The 22,321-nt window shown below is 34.7% G+C and overlaps 1 protein-coding gene across 1 annotated transcript in view; it reads left to right on the forward strand.

Annotated features, from left to right (window-relative positions):
• The window catches only part of TOP2B (DNA topoisomerase II beta), a 60,584-nt gene that overhangs the window by 5,669 nt on the left and 32,594 nt on the right, over positions 1-22,321 (forward strand). The window contains exons 2-8 of the mRNA XM_065753472.1: positions 8,296-8,469; positions 12,947-13,037; positions 14,872-14,935; positions 16,176-16,321; positions 17,260-17,357; positions 18,538-18,750; positions 18,839-19,012. Of these exons, the coding sequence (XP_065609544.1) occupies positions 8,296-8,469; positions 12,947-13,037; positions 14,872-14,935; positions 16,176-16,321; positions 17,260-17,357; positions 18,538-18,750; positions 18,839-19,012 (960 nt within the window). The remainder of the gene's footprint in view (positions 1-8,295; positions 8,470-12,946; positions 13,038-14,871; positions 14,936-16,175; positions 16,322-17,259; positions 17,358-18,537; positions 18,751-18,838; positions 19,013-22,321) is intronic.

Raw genomic sequence — 22,321 nt, forward strand, 5'->3', positions numbered from 1 at the left:
AGCCTCGTGGCACAAGGGCGTCTAGGTGAGAACTTTCTCGGTGGAACAATGTGCAACAGAAGTACAGCTGAGAAATTTAGAATGAGCTTGATAGTAATTCAATAATATAAAGCAATTAAGTGTGTCTGTGTGTTTGAATTCACTGATGGAACAGTGGACCAAGCAGGTTTCTGAGCCATGCACTGTGGGAAGCTGCAACATTGAAAAAATAGTTCTCTGTCTACTTGCATTAAAGCAGCTTAGAAACACGTGTGCTAAATTTTAAGGACAGAGACCCTTCTCATGGAATGAACCTTCTCTATGTTGAGTTAAACAAATGGGGGCTTGTTGATGTCAGCAGTCAAGATTTTAGTGAGTATGCAGGGTCAAGCTTGCGTGTGTGGTTCTTGCAACTTTGAAAATCAGTTTACAAGTAAACTATAGTTAACTTACCAAAGTTAACTGTACTAGAAGGAATTGCTTTTCTTTTTATTTATTTATCTTTTATTTATTTATTTATTTATTTATTTATTTATTTATTTATTTTTGCTTAAAGTTTGAAGGAATTTTAGTGTGCTGCTTTACAGCTGAAGACACAGTTACTTTATTCAGAGGTTCCAAGCATGGTAGTTCAAAGCATCTGTAGGCGCGTGGTCTTGTCTAAAAATAATTACTTCATGTTAAACTTTTCCTTGAGAATCAGGACCAGTGTTTTCCTTAACTCTGAATTTTTAGTTGGAAAAACAGATTCTTACAAGATTAATATGTTACTAAGACATCTGTAGATATAATACTTTTAGATCCTATGTGCACAGTGTCAGATTTTAGTAGTGGAATAGAACTAGTCTATGGGAAAATTTCTTGTCCTTCTGAAAAATAGTAAAATATAGTTAGATTGTTGTCACACTTTGGTAGGTGCTAGACATTTGCTTTTTTAAAGGGAAGTATTAAAGATAAGGATCTGAATGTACTTGTGCCAAATAAAACTGAACTGTTGCTGTAGTAACTTAGTAGAAATTAAATCATATTTAAAAAAATAAATGTTTACTGATCAGATGTGATTGTAGTGAGCTTTTTTTTTCTTCAAATACGTCCTCTATTTCACTTATCGTATCTTGTGGAAGAAATCCTTTATTTTTATTAAAACCTGATGTACTAGTATATTGGACATTAATTATTGCCATTTTTGAATTTTTATACTTTCATTTGGTCTCACTATTTAATAGGAAGAAGGAGCTATGCAATTCTAAGGATGCGGTTTCATTACTGCAGCTAAACCATCAAGTGATACCCACTGTAAAGCATGTTTTCTTTTCTCCTTTTGTCCTCCCATTCTTAACTTTCTGCTTATTTTCTTGCATCACTACTTGTCTGATTCTCCAGCAAACTTGTTCGGGAAAATAGTCCATCAGACAACTGCTTGCTTCTAGTTGATGAAAAATGGGAAGGGGGGAGGTTCTGTTTGCTCCTTGAGCTGGTTTGTTTTTAGGCCAGTTTTGGTTCCACTGTATGAAGAAACAAGAGAGAAGAGAAGGAAGGAAGGAGTTATCATTTTTGGCAACAATAACCTTGTGCTTTTCTGTAAGGGGAAAATCTGTTACAAGTTACTCTAAACAGATTATTAGAACAAACAGTGATGTAATGTGGTGCTTTCAGAGGCGAACAAATTGTGAAGAGCAGGAGATAAATAAATTAGGAATTCAAAGTAAGCAAGACTAGTTCTGGGTGAGGTTAATGGGTGCTCCTTCCTTTGTTATCTTTGGGGAGGATGCGATAGCGAGATTTAGTTAATGCTGCTAATGATATGTCATGTTTTATGCAGATTTGCTCTGGTAACAGTGAGCTGTTACTTCTGTGTTTTCATTTTGGGAGGAAAGCCAGAGCATTTGTTAAACACAGCAGGGGAATGGTTTCTTTTGAGACTCACTCCTTTTGTTTTCATGGTGGGAGGTATTCTCAGTCAGAATTTTCTTTTGGAAGGTTACTAAATATTTGGGCACCGATGTATTAATCATGTGTTTTCCTAAGACAAGAAGAGGCCGTTAAAAGTCTAGTATGTAACACCACACTACATTCGAGTGTATGTTATCCATAGAGCTACCTAGTAATTACCATATTGCACTTACAACTTTTTTTGAGGTATGGCATATCTTCTTTAGAGGAGCTGGTTGTTTGGTTTTTGTTTTATGGTTTTGTTCGTTGTTTTCCTACTGTAAGTGGCAGAAAATCTACATCCATTACATCCATTCCATTACTTAATTAACCTCCCTAGGTTTTACCGCTTAATTACACTCAAAATTTACTGTCGTGTCCTGCTAACTTATTCTCTCCTTTGTTTAAGGGAATGTGGGACACGTGCCATGTACTTTTGTAAAGTGTTATGTCTCAAGGCTGCATTTCCCTTGTAGGACAAGAATCCTTACAAGTGCATGTAGTTGTTTTAGGAAGCTAAAGCGGAATAGACAAAATCCGGGTGGAGATAGATTCACATAGCGATGTCTCTTTTTTGTTCATCTCTACTGGTCTAGATCAAGTATCCTTCTTGCTACCTAGTTGAAAAAAAAATAAATAAAAACAGAAGAAAGAAAAGAAGGAAGAATATTTGAAACACTTGGTCTCACATGAAGCTGGGCTGTGCTAAAGATATGAAAAAAACCCAGAACAAAACAAGGAATACTGTGTTATGGGAACAATAGAGAGATTTTTTTGTTATTGGGTGATGTATTCTGTCTATGAAATGCAACATTCAGAAAACCTCTTGAAATAGTACAGGGGGAATACTAGCTTTTACTTTGCCTTTTCTCCTATTTTGAACTTTCCAACTCTGTATTATATGCCATTCTTAAGTTATATACTTGAGTGTCTGTTACTATGCTGAGATTAGCATGATAAGGCAGTTCTTTTATGCAGTAAATGCTGTAATTTTTAATTGTCTCAGTCTAATGTCATTTCTTTTTTTGCCCAGAGCAGAATGTTATGGATGAACACAATTTTTAAACACAAAGGAAGACCACACAAACCAGTTTTCATCAAAAAAGGCAGTAAAAATCTGTGACATCATTCATGTTCTGTTATATGTAAAAATTTCAACAAAGGGCACTGAGAGGGGGAAGGGGGGGGGGAAGCAAAAAGCAAAGAAAGAAGATGCAAAAACCAAACCTGAGCTCGCTGGTGGACTGTGAAAGTTCTGTAGCCAAACTGTAGCCTTTTAAAGGCTGCTTGGTTTCTGAATCGAGATCACAGAAGGAAAGAATGACTGTAGCTTTTGAATACTATGAGAAAAATTCATACCTAAATCAACTCTAAGTGAGAAACAATGCCAGCATTGAAATCCTACTGGAAAAAGCATTAATCATAATAAAACATGATTTTTGTAACACTTTGACTGCTGTCAAATGACCAGGAAGTGTTACCAAGACAGTTATGTTTTCTTGTAGAGTTACCACTATTCTGTATTTAAGTCTTAGATACTAACTACATCTGAGGTTTAACTGGAGTCTACAAGTCTATAAAAGTGGCACAGTGCAATCAGTTATTGTATTCCAAAGTAATTCAGAATGGTCACCTTGCTGGCTTTCATGCACGTGGGTGTATGTGTTCATGACCAACCTGGGGAGTAGCTGGAAGACTCAAGAATCTGTGATGTCTTGTATGTAAAAGAATGATGGAAAAGTCAAGCACTTAAAAAAAAAACAACAAAAAAAAAACTAGTGAAAATTGGCCGCATTAAGACAGGGAAACAGACCCTGAAAGTTGAGTAATGTATATATTAGTGTGTGTATACATACATTTTCACAATTAAGCAGCTGGTTTTAAAATTCAGAAAGCTGAAGACTTGAGCCCCTTGTGACACTGGTTTAATTCTTTTTGGGGGTGTTGTCCTGAAACAGTAGCTGATGCTGTTTTGGAAAGTGTTGCTGGAGCTCCAATAATATGAATATTTCCCAGACTGGACAGAATGCAGAGGTTTTTCTAAGATAATTCCAAAACATACAGAAAATATTGCCAACTTGCTGTGCTATAGTTTAGCACTTGCTTGATTTTTTAATTATTATTTATTTATATATATATATATCTAAGGAAAGCAATGAGAAAAGGCTGTAGGAGATATATGTCTGTGGATCATAGACTCATAGAATCATTAATGTTAGAAAAGACCCATAAGATCATCTAGTCCAACCATCAACACGCACCACCATGCCTGCTAAACAGTTTCTGTCACTGCCACATCTCCTCTTTTCTTGAAAACCACTGGAGGTGGTGACTCCATAATTTTGCTGGTCATTCCACTCCAAATCTCACCACTCGTTCTGAGAATAAGCTTTTCCTAATCTGGATCTCCTCTGGTGCAATGTGAAGCCATTACCTCTCATCCTATCCCTAAGTTACCTGGGAGAAGAGGTTCACCCCCTTCAGTTCCCTCATTCACACCCACTCTCTGGGTCTGGCTGTCCAGCCATTTTTTTTTACCAACCGAAAAGGGTATCTGTCCAAGCCATGGGCTGCCAGCTTCCCCAGAATACTGTGAGAGACAGAGTCAAAGGCTTTATGAAAGTCCAGGTAGGCTGCATATGCAGCCTTTCCCTTCACACACTCATCTTCATCACTGATCTTCATTGCTGTGTGGGTGATCAAGACTTTGTAGGGGAAAGCATGTCAAACATCCAAACAACATTTCTATTTTAAAAATCCTCATTCAAGTCAGATTCAGGGATTCAGAGTTGGTCTTCTTTTTCGGGGTACAGCACAAACTAAAAGGCTTGGTCTGGAAATAACACAGTGTGCGAACTTCTGATAACTTGCATCCCTGCATAATAATGCTATTTTATTTAGTTGAATGCTTTTTGGCTTTTGTTTGCATGTTTGTGTTTCAGTAGTGTGCAAGTTAAAGTTTTCAGTATTTATGAAGTGAGTATACTTGTAGGAGTATACAAATCAAATCTGTTCTGCTCTCTGAAAATGTAACTGAAATATAACTTGTATTTAAATGAAGCATACTGAAAAAGTGTTGTTTCTTCTATTTTAATATAATCAGCAGGAAGAAAAAAAATCTGTTTTTTTTTTCCTTTCTTTTTCTCTCTTACTGAATCATACATAACCAGTTCCTAGTGTGTTATAAAATATGGTACACATAGCTGTTATGGGGAGTAGAGTAAAATAAGCTCCTTGTTACTACTGAATTAATGGAAATTCCCCGTACTGCACTGCTGCAGTAGCCCGTATTAGGCGGTAGAGTTTGATTAGGTGTGACCTGTATCCTCTGTCAATGTGTCAGTGACCGGGTAGTATCATCTCAACAAAAATATTTGTGGTACTCATTGTGTACCCTTCTTAACTGATAAGTCAGACATGTTGCCTATTAGACTTCTGCAAGTTGTCTGTAAGACTTCCACTGGAAATTAGAAACACATTTTCTAGTGTTGTATTGAAATCCAGGGCTTGTAGGAATTTCTTACCAATTATTCTTTTCTTTAATAATTTTCCATTATATCCGTAACCTATCATTTATTCATTATAGAATTGACTTGTTTGAACGTACTGGCTTTTGCAAACAAGTGGAACAAGTAGGGCTATTGGAAATAGGCAAACTGTGATCTGATTTTTGTTAGAGTAGGATGTGGGTGCTTTCTGTGTTGTTCACATGTTACTGAGCTGTGATGTGAGGTTAGGACTCAAGTCCTCAGATGGACGTGCTGCAAATGTAATACCAATACATTTTGGAAAGCTGTCTCAAAACGTCGTAAGAATGCAATACTGATTTACATGGCAACTGCAAAACTGGAATGTGATAACTGTCTATCATGCACTTTGCCTACTTAAAAAAAATAAACCAACCAAACAAAAAACAATAATAATAATAATAATAATAATAATAATAATAAAAATAAACAAAGAACGATTCTTGAAGCCTAAAAATTGGAAGCATGCAGACGAGCTCCTTTTGAACAAGATCCTGGCAGTCTTCACATCTATGAATCTTTTGTTCTCTGTAAGATTTGCCATTTCCTACTTCCCTTTCTTCAACTCTTAACTCTGTTGCATCTGAGAAACATTCCTATGTGTTCTTTGAGGATCACAGGGTTTGTTAATGTTGACTGAAGGAATAAAAGCAATACATTGCTTTCTTTTAGTTGCAAATTACCAGCCCCTTTAGAACTACTTAACCTAGTAAAGCAGAGCTAACATGGCTAAGGAACCTGTAAGTGAGCTAAGGATGACTCCTATGAATTATGACATTTTTTCTCAAAAGTCTGAAAGATTAAATTGAAGATTATCATAAAGTCAAGTCAGTAATGTCTGAAAGATATAAAAAACAGTGAAGTTAGTTGGAAGCCTCATGGAGCTACTTTAATGGGATAAGAATCACATTGTGACTGTTTGAAGTGCTTCTGTTGTAACAATTCTTATTTCTCATCTTCCATATGTCAGTTAAATGAATCTGTTTGTGAAATCCTATTTCTTTTCTGCTTGCTTAGCTGATCCAGAGTGAGTATTTCTATGGTGGTTATGATGGAAGAGCGTTGCTGTAGTTCAGCACCAAGTGGCACAGTGCAGAGACTAAACTGACTTGGATACCAAAGCACTTCAATCACACATGCATGTGATATTGCAAAATAGACAACTTTCCTGTCTAGTGATGTGTTCTGGTTCGTGATGTGCTCCATAAGAATAGTTGTGAGAGTCATTGTTATGGTTCCAACTCTGCTACATGTAATCCTGGTGCAGGATTATGGAGTCCCCTGGGTTCTGTCCCATTGTAACTTTGGATGCTGGCATTTAATGGACTGGGGAGAGAATACTCAGTTCTCATTTGCCCTGTTCAGGTTCACTCAGGGACTAACAATTCCCACTGTTCTGAGTAGAATTAAATGCCTTATTCTTATGCCTGCTAAGAGGAGAAAAATCATCCAAGCTTAAATAATAGAAGCTGGAAAGTACTAATTGGAGTAGTACAGGGAGAATTGTCCTTGTTAGTTGTATGTTACAGGTTAGCATTTATTTGGCTTCTGACTCCTTAAGTTGTTAGGGTGAGTTCAGAATACTTCGCTTCTTGTGCTCCTTGTTCCTATATGCATGTATGTTTTTTTTTACCCTTTGCTTTCATTGCTATCCAAGGCTGCAACATGGTTGAAAAAGAACTGATGATACTTTCTTTCATCTGTGAAGCTTACATGGTGGCTGGTTAATCAAGGATAGGAGTTTCGCCTGTATCTATTTTATAGAGAGACTTAATGTGAAAAATGTAATATTTACTGGAGTGACAAGTAGCTTTTCTTGACATTTTACTGCTTATACATATATATATACCTGCCTCAAAGTCGGCTAGAAGGAAGAGGCTATTTGAAGTATTAGGCAGGAGGTGTCAGAATTTTTTATGTTCTGTATCCTAGCCAGGCAGATACATCATGTAATTTCAAATTTGACTGATGCTTTTAAGATAATTCCAATTTACAGGTAAGAATGCGTAGTTTAAAATGTCATATCTGCTCCCAGTAGATATGCTCTTACTGTCTGAGAGCAGGGCTTTTCTACCTCTGATTACTCTGATTTTAACTTTTTCTTTTGGTGCGGTTTTATTTCAGTGGGAGAAGGCATTATATCAGGAAAAAAAACCAACAAAAAAAAACCTGTTGAAAGATGCACCAAGACTTTAAACCCCTGTGCCCTCCTCCAAAAAGTGGATTTGTTTTCTATAACATTTCTTGGTCTTTCGCTCAAGATATTCACCATTAACTCAGCCACATTAAGCTGGAATTCAGTTTGCATTCTGGCAGTAACCAGAATTATTTTTTGTTCTTATAGTCCTTGGTTTATTTCATAACTCATTCTAAGCTGGGATTGGATTGGGTTTAGTTACTTCATTTAGATAGGTAATGTAAATTATAGCAGGTGAAAAGAGAGAAGCCATAGGGAAGGCATTGTTAGTGTTTCTTAAGCTCCATGGAACAAGTTGTCCAAACAACATGTAAAGAAGTAATTTTATTGTCATTGTTCCAGACAGTATCTAGTGGTATGGAAAAATCCTAAAGCACAAAAAGGATATTAAAAATGTATAATCTGAAGAAGCTGAATATCTTTTTTAATACAGTGTTAGTAAGTAACTAAAATTAGAAGATATATTAATTTGTTAAGAAACTGTCATGCAATCTATTAAAATATTTCTCTTGAGAGGATAGCTCGATCTTAATACACACAAAGATGTAACATTTAAATTTCACGATAAGCTTTTATTGTAATTTAAATCTCTCTCAGGATTTGTTTGTAGCTTGTGTGACAAGTTGAATTAATCATATTGATTGTTGTCTTTTTTTTTAGACATTATTTGATAGTCAAATAAATGCTTCAAAAAAGGAAGAATCAGAAAGTGTTAATAAAAATGACACTTCAAAGAAGATGTCTGTTGAGAGAGTTTATCAGAAAAAGACTCAGCTTGAACATATCCTCCTCCGTCCAGACACCTACATTGGATCGGTTGAACCTTTAACTCAGGTAAGTTTCATTAAGTTAATTTTCTTCGTACCTTTTTTTTTATGTTAATGAGGGAATTGCTGTTGCTACTACTAAAAATATTCATTCAAAGTTATCATGCTAAAAACTATTATTGTGTTTGTCTGTATGTGTAAGAAATGTAGAATGTTTGGGTTGAAAGGGACTTGGAAGATACCTAATCCAATCCCCTACCCAAGGGCAGGGACATCTTTCAATAGATCAGCTTGTCCAAAGCCTCATCCAGCACAGCCATGAACACTTCCAGGGAGGAGGCATCCACAACTTCTCTGGGCACCTTATTCCATTGTCTTGCCACCCTCATAGTGAGTCATTTCTTCCCTATATCCAATCTAAATTCACCCTCTTTTAGTGTAAAGTCATTGCCCCTTGTTTGGTGACTACTTGGCCTTGTGAAAAGTTTCTCTCTAGGTATTGAAAGGCTGCAGTAAGGTTTCTGCAGACTTCTTTTCCCTAGATGAAGCAATCCCAGTTCTCTCTGTTGTGTTTCATAGGAGAGGTGCTCCAGCCCTCTGATTGTTGCTAGTGTCCTTGGAAGAGGTCAGGAGATGACTTTTTAAAGCAGTGCTTGTTTCACTTGATAAAACTGCATGATGAGAAAATGTTTTAAGTTCAGTCAAATCATAAATCTGAGGAGATCCAAAATAGTGGCAGATTTTCCACCATTCTGTGAATGACAGTAGTCTAGATTAGCCACGTAATAATTGTCTTCTAATCAAATGGTTGCTTCTGTAAGAAATTTCAGAGTGTAGAAAGGACAGGATCAGAACTAGCTCCCAGTCTTGGTCTACTTAAATCCACAGGTACATGCTGTTTCTCTTCATGAAAATTAAATTACTTCCAACATAGGAAACGCCATACAAAATAATTTTATAGCTATGGGAATCACCTGCTATTTTTTGTTCTTCATCCATTCACAACAATCAGAACTAAGTAGTCTCTGAGAGAGATTTTTGGGCAGAACTCCTTCATTAAATTTGTAGGATTCTGATCCTTTGTTCTCTTGATACAAAAAGCACTCTCTTTGGTGTAGTCTATTTGCATCCACTAAAAAGGTCTTCAGAGTGTATGAAAAAAAATCAGAATATCTCTCAGAGAGATATGTATATATTTTTTTCTTTGGGCACAGTGCTAGTTGTAGTGTTTCTGGTTTGCAGTCATATTTCACTAGTATCATCTTGACCTTGAAAGCTGATTTCACCCTGTTCAAGAGATTAAGAAAGGGCTGCGGCGTCTGTTGTTATCAGAAGACTGTGAAAGTCTTCTTCAGTCCATCCAGCATCAAGTCTCACAAGAAGACATTACAAGCACTATTTGCTCAATTACAAGATTTCCAAATATGTTAGTCTTTGTGTGTATATATATATCTATATATATATATGAGCGCTTTAAATTCCTTGAAGTTTTCTGCCTGATTGCAAAAGAATGTATACACAAGACTTGTATACCTATTATTTTCAAATGACTCTTTCAGAACTTGAGTTAGACGTTGTCTTGTAAATGTTGGGGCATTCAGTGAAGAACTCAGCATAGGTTTGTTTTGATATAGAGAAATGTGAAATGAATAAGGTATGAGAATACCAGATCACTTCTAATACTGAGATCACTTCTGCACATCGTGAAGTGAACAAAATTTTGTGATCACCCTGTCTTTCTTTCTTTTTTCTTTTTAATGTAATGTTTAAAGAATTTGTTGAGGCTTTAGCTGTGTGGCAGTTTCTTGAACATATGCATTTTTTTCTATTAGTGTTGATGCTTTTCCAATAAGATGCTTGGAGATAGAATGAAGGATAAAAACTTGTTGAATTGAAAGAAATATTTTATAGTCTTTTGGTAAAAATTGGAGTGAAAAAAGTATATCAGCTTTTATTCAAATTAATTTGCTTTTTATCATTACCATAAACCTATTGCAATGTGTCTTAATATGGGTTTGCATGAGATTTAGTGCTAACACCAACCTCTACAGTAAAAATGCTGCAGTTCCCTGAACCTCTACAGAAACACTTGTTCTTTGGAATAAAAGGACAGTGTTATAGTTATGTTGGGCTTAGGTTCCTTGCGGAGATCTGAGTCCCTTAGTATTAAGTGCTACAAAAATATGGAAAAGAGAGTTGCAGAAAAGCTAAAGAGAGAATCTATATTTAGTGGGCAGGCCAAATTATCATGCTTCAAACTGGAAGCATGTAACTTCTTTAGCTGATTGCCAACCTGACAGAAAACTAATCCAGCAGAAAGGAGATTTTTCTGGGGGGGGGTTTATGAGCTGAATTTGATTCAGTCAAGGGATAAGCAGCAAGACCATTCATTCCACCATGCAAAGAGAAACTTGGAGCCGAGTAGCAAAAAGTAGGTGGTGAGGACAGTGGGAAAGAAAGAGACTATCTGTTACAAGAAGCTTTGCTTCTCGTTTCACTTCACCCTACAAACAAGGTAGTGAAGGAGGAAAGAAAAGGTGTTGGGAGAATTTGGATGGCAAGTTTTATAAGCTATGGAAGCTAATATTTCTAAATTAATGGATTTGAACACAGCAGCAATGTATGTTTAGGTCACCAGAGGAACTCAGAATACTTAGTGGCTATGGAACGGTGATAAACACACAGATGTATTTTTGGTGCAACCCTTAATTTAACTGATACAGCTCTGTTTGGATAAAATCATTTCCTGCATTTGTGAAATATGTTTCCTCCCATTGTCCTTGGATGAGAGAAGCAAGCCCTCAGAAACCATCCTTGGCTGTTCAGTTGTATGTTGTATGATATATTTAAGAACAAAACAAAATAGAAAACATTTACATTTCCATCAAATGAAGTACCCTTCATGAGGTACCTTCCTTGGATGTCTCTTTTTTGCAAGCTTGAACGTGTATTTCTTAAAAGCAGTTATCAAATGTGAAAGCCAGAGAAGGTACATTGGAGAGTTTGTGTTATTTGCTACCTCCTGCTTTCTGATTCTGAAGGTCCCTCATACAGTCTGAATAATGAACTGTTGTACCAGTTCGGCAGTCATGATGCCTGTCTGTGCTTATTCTCCAGTTAATTGCTCATGTTTGCATTGCTACATATAGACTGCTGCAAGTGTTTATGTGGGATATAGGTGAATTTGATCAATACATTTCAATTTTTAAAAGCATTTGGAATAATGCTTCTTGTAGGTAAATCTCATTTGTTACATTACCATTTAGATTACACCTATCAGCTCCCCTGAAAAAGGAAGAGTCACAATGGCTGTACGGTACATGAAAATTATGAGGAAAATTAACGAGCACAGTACTGCTTTGTGAATAATTTTAGTTGTGTGAACTTCAGATAAAGCGGCAGAATTACCATATAACCATTTTATGTGAAAAATATGTCTGAGGACTAAATACAATGGATAAAAATCAGGAAATAAATTTGATTATGAAATTCAGAATAAAGCTAAATACTGTATCTACATACAAGTATTATTTATTCAGGATAAATCATAGTTGCGGTCAGAAATGTACGGCTGTTAGAGGACACGTGGGTTTGTTACCAATGCCCATTTTATCACTAACTTCTAGTATTTCTTCAATTAACGAATCCTAGAATCCACAGTTTTTGTACGTATATATGCTTAACAGTTTTTCAGTGTTTGTATTTAGCATGAGTTTTTGTTGAAATCTACAGGATTTATTCTTTTTTGTTAATAAAATATGTTGATAAATGGGATTTCAAGTAGAAATGTGATTTTATAGAAAATTTTGAAAAGCACACTAGATTTCTAGTTGCTGATTACCATTTTCAAGCTAAAATGTCGTAGCTTTATTGGTTCTCCAAGTCTGTTGAAAGCTTGAATTGGATAATGGTGTGGTGCAATTTAGAATATGTACCAAAAAAAAAAGAGATTTGAGTAAGAAAAAAAAGGTATAATGTTTATGAATCATAACTGTCTGAAAAATAAGACTGACATATAAGTAACCTTTGTGTCATATGTGAATTCTGCGTAAGATAGCAGTGCATTATTTAGGGGCTTATGTTACATGCCATGAACCCTGTAGAGCTGTGTGTCTTAGGTTTATCCTTTATGTTTCTAGTTTTAGTCAAGAATTCTTTCTGTGTATCGTAATGTTCTGATCTAGTTGCCAAATGGAGGGGTTCTGAGAAGGGGAAGTACTGTCTCTTTAACTTATAGCTTAAAGGGAAGAGGGAAGAATGTGAATGTGTCTGTAAGCTTAATTGAGTCTGACTTACAAAGATAAGGTGTTGTAGGAAGAGTTGCAAATCCTGGTATTTATTTATAAAGGCATTCACTGGCCTTTTTTTCATCCTTCTGCAAAATCTAGCTTATTACTTTTGTATCAGCTAAAATTATAGCACAATGACAGAGTTAAAAATACTGATTTTATTTGCTGAAACGTAAAGTGTGAATATTTTAGTTTTGAGATGAGGACAACATATATCTTTTTTTTCTACATTATCTTCTACTTTTTTACATGCAGTTAATGTGGGTTTATGATGAAGATGTTGGAATGAATTGCAGAGAGGTTACCTTTGTCCCCGGCTTATACAAGATCTTTGATGAAATTCTTGGTATGTATAACAGTATTTTAGCATTATAAAGTACACATTATTCTGAGAACTCTCAGAGGATTTTAATTTGTATCTGGGTTTAAATCACAGACTTAAGAGAATTCAATGCATGGAATACATGCTTGCACTACAGAACAGTTTAGATTAGGGAGCGTTTTCAGCTGAACCTGCAAGAAAATATTACTGTTTGTAACTAAATGTCCAAATTAGGCCATTCTTTATGGTCAATATTTTACAAGATTTTTTAATCTACTAGGTTGTTCGGGCACATTTGAAAGAAGACCATTTTAATGAAAGACAACTGAAAGTTATCCAAGTTAACTTAAATTATTGTCTCATAAATTGTTAAAATGATTTCCTTCTATACTGAATGATAGTGGCACCAGTGGTGATTCTTACATAGATTCTTTCTAGGTTTCAGACAGTTTTAAAATGGATACATACCACACTGTCATTAAAAAGCATGCTGACTGAAGCCTGAATAAATGATGTTTAGCACATTCTCTCCTAAGTCTCACTATGGCTTCCTAGCTTATGGTACTCTCCTTGTGGCTAATGCACATTAAAGGCTGACCACTGGTAGAGTAATGCTACGTTTGAACAGTGTGTTGTCTGCTGAACTGTTATTTTAGGTTAATTGACTTTATTCCTTTGACTAATGAGTTTTTATGAAGATAAGTTGTAAGGATTGGCAGGCAAACGTCATGAACTTAGAGGCTACTGAAGTCAGTGGAAATTTTATCATGACCTTCATTGCGTTCAGAACATATGCACACCTCTAAAACTATGGTTTACAGTACTGCTGTTTTAGAGGTAGTATCTTGGCCAGTTGGAAAAGAAGGATTTATGTTGGTTGGATTTTCACTCATTCCCTAATGTGAGAAATCTGAGACTGAAAACTTTCATCACATATTTTTCAATCTGCCTCATAAATGGAATTTGCAGACTTTTCACACTTTCATCTTGTCCTACTCGAAAGGAAAACTGTTGTACTGTATGGCTTATTGCTTCTTTATGTAGCACTGATGCATGCTGTACAGCATATGGTTTGACTGCTAGGGTCAGTGTAATAACTTGATGAAGGGTGGTCTATGGCTGTACATGCTTTTAAATGAAACTGTTTGTAATGATTTTAGGAAAAACACTTCAAAATATCTGATAATATTTAGAAATCTATACAGCCTATTAAGATACCTTATGTTTACTGGGTTCCTCTTCATGTCCCTTGCAGTTAGAGGTTTTATTTTGGTCTGTTTTGTGAGTGATAAATGTTGAACATGATTTTAATGTTTTCTGATTTCTATTGTTTGTAGTTAATATACATTGGAGTATAATTTAGTTCAGTTGTAATCAAATATTAACCTCCAGTTATCCTTTTGGTCCTAAATTATGTAGAATGAGAGTAGTCTCACGAAACTTCAAAGAAAACTTTCTGCTATCAAAACACTTCTTAATGGATGTGACTTGAGCAGGATTAGATTTTACTGTTAAAATGGTGCATCTGATCATGCATGCCATTTTCTAGAATTTTTAATATATGTGGCATGATATGTGTGATAAACATGCAAAGGAGTGCAGCAAAAGATTAAGTGCTTAGTAGTTTAAGAGTAGTAGAAGAACAAGCTCACAAAATACACATTTATATTTATTTCTGAGGTAGTTTAAGTGCTAGAAATGGAATTAGAAATTAAGAAAAAAAGAAAAATACCTTATTATAGATACTTGACCTCATTTACTGATGATAATAAGGTAGAAAGTATATGAAGATAAAGATATGCACAGACTCTAGTAACTTCTGGTGTACTTTTTTTTTTCTTGTTACTTTTCTTCATAGTAAATGCTGCTGACAATAAGCAGAGAGACAAGAATATGACGTGTATTAAAATATCCATTGATCCGTAAGTAAAAGGATGCTTTCATTTACTTTCCCTGGCAGGGCTGCTGTAGTTTAAACTTGTACAAATGATTTTCCTAAATGAAAATGGATATTTTTGAAACAAAAATATTTTTATTTTTTTCCACTAGCTTTATATTTTAAAAATTAAAAGTTTTTTAAGATTATGAGTGGTTAGCAGTAATTGCTGCCGTTATAAATTTATAGTAATTTGCTTTCCAAAACAAACCTACTGTTTGACTAAATGAAACTTAGAAGATTATAAAATCCATGGTTATATGAAAGCTTGCCAGTTCATAACTGTAACAAGCAAGGTTATATATAAGTCATAAATACCAACCTTAAGATTCTGTAACATAACTTTGTACCCGCTGAACTTGTATGTAAATTCCTTTAGCATGAGGATAAGGTTATGTTTAAGTTAGCTGTATCTCATTGACGCTGCAGATGGCAAATATGTAATTACCACTGTTTTTCCTAATTGAATACTAGAAATGAAGAGATACTTCCTAATTAGAAGTACCATAGTTAAATACCTAGTGATTGGGTTCCCTTGGTAGTACCTTTGCAGTTATGTTTAAATGAATAATTAATATTTTGGAGACCTAATTTCCACTTGAAATCTGTGGGATAAATTTGCTGAGAAGTGATTGTTCTTCAGGTTTTCAGTGCTGTATCTGTTTCTGCAGACCTAATTGATTTTGAAGGAAATTTTAGTGGAATACCTGTGATCTGTCACGATTTTGAACTCTCTGATATAATGCAAGAACACTACAAGTGTTAATAATGGCAGAGTTTGAGGAATTTTTGGCATTGATGCATACAGTATCCTACAGTGTTTATCGTTAGTGGGGAGTAAGTTTTAAATGGAACATAAGTTGATTTTGTCTGGGTGGACTTCCATGAAATCTCTTGTATCTCCAACTTAAGAGTAATTTTGTCCCAAAATACTGTTGGAGATTCTGTTGGCTGATAGTGAATACTGTTTAAACAAATTTGGGGGAGATTATATGAATGATATAAAGTACTGTCATGTGTGGGCAGTTACACTTCTCCTCAGACATACACTAAGTGCAAAGAATTTTTTTTTTTATAATTAAAATTGTTAGAGTAGTGAATAGAAATAGTAAGATTATGATGTTTTATTGTAATTTATGCAGTTATTGAAGCTTGTAAAATGTATGCAGGAGTCTTTTTTCAGGATTACATTAATCGGCTTAATATGTTTCTTTACTATTTTGTAGGGAATCAAACATTATCAGCATATGGAACAATGGGAAGGGTATACCAGTTGTGGAACACAAAGTAGAAAAAGTGTATGTTCCTGCTTTAATCTTTGGGCAGCTGTTAACATCTAGCAACTACGACGATGATGAGAAAAAAGTTACAGGCAAGACTATTTAACTTGCTTTATTTTATCCAGTGAAATGAGTTTGCTCATCAGTGTGCTTTCTCCTTTTACTTTTTCTACTCTTGTTCATAATGGATGATCAGTTAGTCACCATTACCAGGATTCTATGTTAGAATAAAGTGACTTTAAGCAAAAGTATCTTTTTAATTACAGTGTTTACATAAGATCTTACATTTGCATATTTAATGTCAGTAATCATTACTCAGTAAAAAAAAAATCCATTTTATAATACCATATGTAAGCATTAAAACGTTTATGCTGTTGAAAAGGAGAAAAGAATAATTTCAATAAACTAGCCTATTATTTCTTGTCCTAATTACAAAGAAACCATAATTTAGATCATAAACAAGAGTTCTGTTTTATCCTTCCTGATAGATTTAGCCCATATTGTGGTGACTTCAGAAATTTCTTTTCAGAAGATGTGCAGCAATTAATTGATTTTATTTAAAGATTAATATAGTGTATTAGAAATTCCCCTGAATTTCCAGAGAAATAAAGATTTCAGTCAATTAATGCGGTTTGACTGTGAATTGTTGCAAGGAAGAGGTGACCTAACTTCTTTACCTTGTAAATTCTATTCCGTTTTTCTTCTGTCGGAGCTAGTGAGTGTGTGGTAGTGGAATGAGTTGTCTCTGTATGTGAATTAGTTTTCAGGTGTCTTGAGATGTTGAGGTTACTTGCCTTTCAGCAGGCAACTTCTGGATCAACACAAGGGGAGAGCAAAGGGCTCCTTATTGACTGAGAAGCAGTTCTACTAGATTACCTACTAGTAGGTAGTATGAAACTATAACTCTGGCAACCTTTGATAGCTATTGACGTGTGGCCCAATTTTTATCTTAATAGGATGGTTTTACTTCACATACTTTCTGTGTATGATAAGTTCTGCTATGGAAACATACTGTATTTTATTTTTTCAGGCGGTCGTAATGGCTATGGTGCAAAACTTTGTAACATATTTAGTACGAAGTTTACAGTTGAAACTGCTTGCAAGGAATACAAACACAGCTTTAAGCAGGTACAGAAATAGTCTCAGGTTTTTTTTCTCTTTTCTGTAGTTGTAAGATTTAAATTTTACACTTTTTTATATTTCATAAAGTGAATCGTGCAACATTGATATGTAAAGGACATATAGACAATGTAGGCCAGGTTGGTTCAGTGAGTTAATTTGGTATGTTTGCATACCATGTTGTTTTATTTTCATTTTCTTTTTTTATTGATTGTTTTGTTTTCTCTAAGATTTATTTTATTGGAGGTATTAGGTAACTATAAGTGGAAAACTTGTGCTGTTAAAACTGATGTTTATCCACGTGAAGGTAAAAACATTTAATTGAAACATCTTGTAATTATTATATGATTTGTCAGAAAAAAATCTACTTAGCTGTTTAAACATTAGAACAACTTAGATCATTGTATATAGTGTCAGGAAAAAATAATTTTTAATGTATAGGTCATTAATTAAATCTGTGTAGATTTACTTTGGTACAGAAATACTGCATGTGAACTGATTGCTCATTATTATAATTGCCAGCATGAGGTCCAAGTGTTGCATGTAACCTGATTAACTGTATCTAGTTTTGAGCTGGCTACTTTATAAACGTTTGAAAAACTTTGGACAATTCCAATGTTTTTCAGCTCTGGTATCTTTTGCAGTTAATGGCTTCTTTGTCTTTTTTCCTGGACAATCTCCAGTTGTGCCGTCATGTTAGTGACAAAATAAATACATTCCAATGTTTTACCTGTCCCTTTAAAAAATGTAGTATTTTATACTAACCTCTTAAATGCAATTTAATAAAAGCAGAGTCAAAAAGTTCCTGTGTCAGAGACCAGTGAGACTTTGTACAGGGACTAATAAGCCTCTCTACAGAAGTGTGTAGTAGATAGCAGTAAAAAACATGTAGCTAGTTCACTTGTTCTTTAGTTAGTTTTGTGGTGGGCTCTGTTTACATTTGAACCATGTCTATCTATGTGAATGATCCATATATATTCACAGAAGCCACAAATCTGCTGTCACCAGTACTTGTGCAGATCTTGGTTAAGCAATTAATTCTATGCCTAACATTTTACCAGGGGAAATTTCTAGAAGACATCTGTGAAATTCTAGGTGTGTAGCTCCCTAGCATAGTAGGAAAGTAGAACAAAGGAGGAGGTTAACATCTCGTATTTAAACTAATATCTAAAATCTTGTGTTTCCAAAGACTTGGATGAACAATATGATGAAGACTTCTGAACCCAAGATTAAGCATTTTGAAGGTGATGACTACACATGCATTACATTCCAACCAGATCTTTCTAAATTTAAAATGGAAAAACTTGACAAAGATATTGTGTCCCTCATGACAAGAAGAGCGTATGATTTGGCTGGGTCATGCAAAGGAGTCAAAGTTATGTTGAATGGGAAGAAGTTACCAGTAAGAGCTTCTTTCAAATTCTTTTAAGTGGACTGAGTATTTAATGTGAATAATAGTAATTGTTATTGTTATTGATATTTACTTGTAGGTAAATGGATTTCGCAGTTACGTAGATCTTTACGTAAAGGACAAGCTGGATGAAACTGGAGTTGCACTTAAAGTTATTCATGAAGTTGTGAACGAACGATGGGATGTGTGCCTAACTTTAAGTGAAAAAGGATTTCAGCAAATCAGCTTTGTAAATAGTATAGCTACCACTAAGGTGAGTAGTCGTAGTTATATTGAGTAATAAAAATGATAATGATAAAAATATATGCCTAGTCAGTCATTTAAAAAAAAAATCTGGGTTACTAAAATAGGTGAGATAATCCTTTGCATGAGAGGATCTGGCAAAGCAATTGAATGCAAAATACAATCATAACAGTATTTCTGCATATGCACTAGTTCTTAAAATAGTCGTAATCATTATTGTACTGATGTCTTACGTGAACATAAATGTTACTGATTAATGATAAATTGAATGAAACTGTGGCTGTTGTTTAGTCCAAATGCTTTATTCCTTCCTTTTTAACACATAGTAGTAAAATAATTCTGAAATTAAGGTTAAAAAAGAATATGTACAAAGCCCTTTGAAGCTGGTAGCAAGTTTTGTAGAGGAAAAAAATAGGCTTTTGATAGTCATAAAAAACAGCATTCCATTTATTTCTTTATGATGTATAAAACTGGCCTGAAGTGTTGAGGTTTATTTTGTTCATCTTTGTTTCTACATAAAGGGTCTATGTTTCTCTGTTCTTATTAGCAACTACTGAAGTAGCAGATGTTACCATAGCAAATCTTCAGTTATGACAAGCAAAGAATCTGTTCAACACAATGAAATACAGTCTTTGTACTTCTCAGGTATTGGGGTGGTCAGGCACCAAGGCCATCACCTGAAATTCATTAGCATAACTCATTTGTGCCAATTTGATATGGCCAAAGCTAAGACATCTGGAATTCACCAAGGTGAAGGAACGTCTGCTGATTTTTCTGTTCACTGTTACACCAGATGAGTGTCTGACCTACAGTAGTCAAGCAATTGTATGGATCTGTGAGACTTTTTAAAGAACCTTAACCACGAGTTTCCCAGGAAGATTAGAATGGTAATAAATTGTATTGACACGTACTTGCTCAAATCTCCTCTGAGAGAGTGCAATAAGAAAATTCTAATGGTGATGTTTCATAAGCCCCAGTGGTTGCAATAAATAGGGTCCCCAGTCTAGGTTGTTTCCCAGAAGTATTAGTATTCATTTTGGTGGTAGGTTGTGTAGTCAGTGTTTAGATGGTACATTTTCAGTGTAGGTGAACTAGCGTACAGTGCTAGGAGTGATAGATTGTTTCAGTGAAGAATACTTACTTTTAAAATGTACATTTTAATTAAATGCTTATCTGATACTACTCAAAACAAGGGATAGCAAACATATCTGGTAATTAAAAAGTTAAAATTTAGTTCTAATTCAGGCCTATTTATGCAACATAAAGAAGAGTAAAATAGCATGATCTTAATGATGTATATCATACCTTTATGAAGATGCTGGCTATGTGGAGAAACTTCTAATGTTTGGTATCAGATTAAGAAAATGTATTGGGAAAAATGAATACTTATTGACTGCAAAGTAAAAACATTACATACACATACTCAAAATATAGTGAATTTGACTCCTTTGGATCAATTTTCATCCATGATGCAGTTATGCGTGCACATTATTATCATTTGTTAAGAAAATTCATAGAAAAAGTACTGTGTATTCTTCAAAGGTAAGTGTTGTAATTTCTAGTTTTTCCCACTCTCCCAATCCATGCCTTATGTGTGTCACTGGATGTGGAATGTTCGGGCCGGTGAACCACCTCACCAGCAATTGATGTGCAACTACCCACTGATGAGACATAATGGCTAGTAACTAACTGCGTCAACTACCTGTTCCCTTATCTGCTAACAGGTGAGGAGCTCATTTCAGCTGTTTTTTGGTTATTTTTCACTGTTTGCTGAAAGCTTTTCATTTCTGTTTCTGGATAAGTTTCACCCAGTGGTAAATTCCCTTCAACGTTTTTTTAAACTTGCTTTAAATTCCAAACAAGTTTTTTAGGCTGACGGGGATTTTTTTTTTGAGGGATGGGTAGGAAGTCAGGCAGTATGGTGAGGCAGAACTCCATTGTTTTGTTATTGTGAATTTGTTACCTTGATCAGGTCCTCCTGCCTATTCACAGAACTTGACTTCAGAATCTGAGGCTGAAGGAATGCTTGTAGCTATTTTGTTTTTTCAGATAACCTTTTAGTGACCCATGAGTGATTCTGTGAGACTTGTGCCTAAACCCAAGTTCTCAATTTCAAATTGCAGGTTTAGCAGAAATTGTAACAAAGCTTCAGTATTAACTTATCAACCTAGTGATATTTTTAATATGACAGCACCACTGATTGTAATACTAGTTATCATTTTAGCAGAATAAAAAAAATCAGCTGATATGGATGCAGTGTCAGATATTAGATGCAGGGAGCAGCCCAACCTGTTAAATTTGCCAGAGTTGAGAAAGAAATTCAGGACCATAATAGAGCTTGGCATTCAAATTTATTTCAGAATTATTCCAATAAAATAAATATAATAGCAAAATTTAATATATATAATGCAAAAAGAAATGATATAATGCAAAATAAAATAGGATTTATTTATATAGCTGATTCAGTAAGAACTTCAAATTTATAGTAAGCTTCTGAATTCGTTTGTTGTATGAAAAGTTTATCTGTTTATTCAGTTTAAATATAGCTTACCTCAGAGTTAATTGAGGCAGTTGATGACAGTATTAGTAGGATGTATACAGGAGACAGATTATGTTTCAAGATTTTAGTTGTTTTCATCTTAAATTTTTAAAACAAATTCTACCTTAATGGCTACCTTCTGGGGAAAAAAAGATATTGCAGTTACAGTTCTCTTTTTCATAATACATAGCCATAATAATAATTAACAACCCTCTAGTTTTAGAGGCTATTTTTCTTTTATTCTGTGTAGTATTAAAATTTACTGACAGTTGGGGCAGTTATAGGCTGTTATGCTTCTATAGTGGGTAAATGTGCCACCTACTGGTGAAATTGTTGAGAGGTTCCCAGCTTTGAGCTCTGAACATCCCTCACTCAATGCTACACACTTAAGAATGGACACAGGAATGGGGAACTAATAAAAGCTAATACCTTCTAAGAACAAGAATTACTGGTAAGTAACCAGTTTTTGATATGTCAGCTGGTAGTTTTGCTGAAATATTTGAAGTGATAAAAGTAGGCTGTTCTAATCCACTTGTATGTACAGTGTTACACTGAAATAAGATATATTAATGCAAGCATAAGTTTTTAGCAGTATGATAAGTAAAAGCATTGTATTTTAAAATTGCCGTTCAAATGTGGAATGTTTTTGAAATGCATCTTACAATATTTTCCTGTGGTGGCTGAAACTGTCATCCGTATATGAATAAAGCCCTTCTTTGTTTTTTCAAAGAAATGTTGTGAATTGTCATTGACAGTCAAAAAAATATTTTTGTGTGTGCT

Source organism: Cyrtonyx montezumae, unplaced genomic scaffold, assembly GCF_038088225.1.
Source record: "Cyrtonyx montezumae isolate F1298 unplaced genomic scaffold, pur_monq_1.0 scaffold_8, whole genome shotgun sequence".
Taxonomy (NCBI): Eukaryota; Metazoa; Chordata; class Aves; order Galliformes; family Odontophoridae; genus Cyrtonyx; species Cyrtonyx montezumae.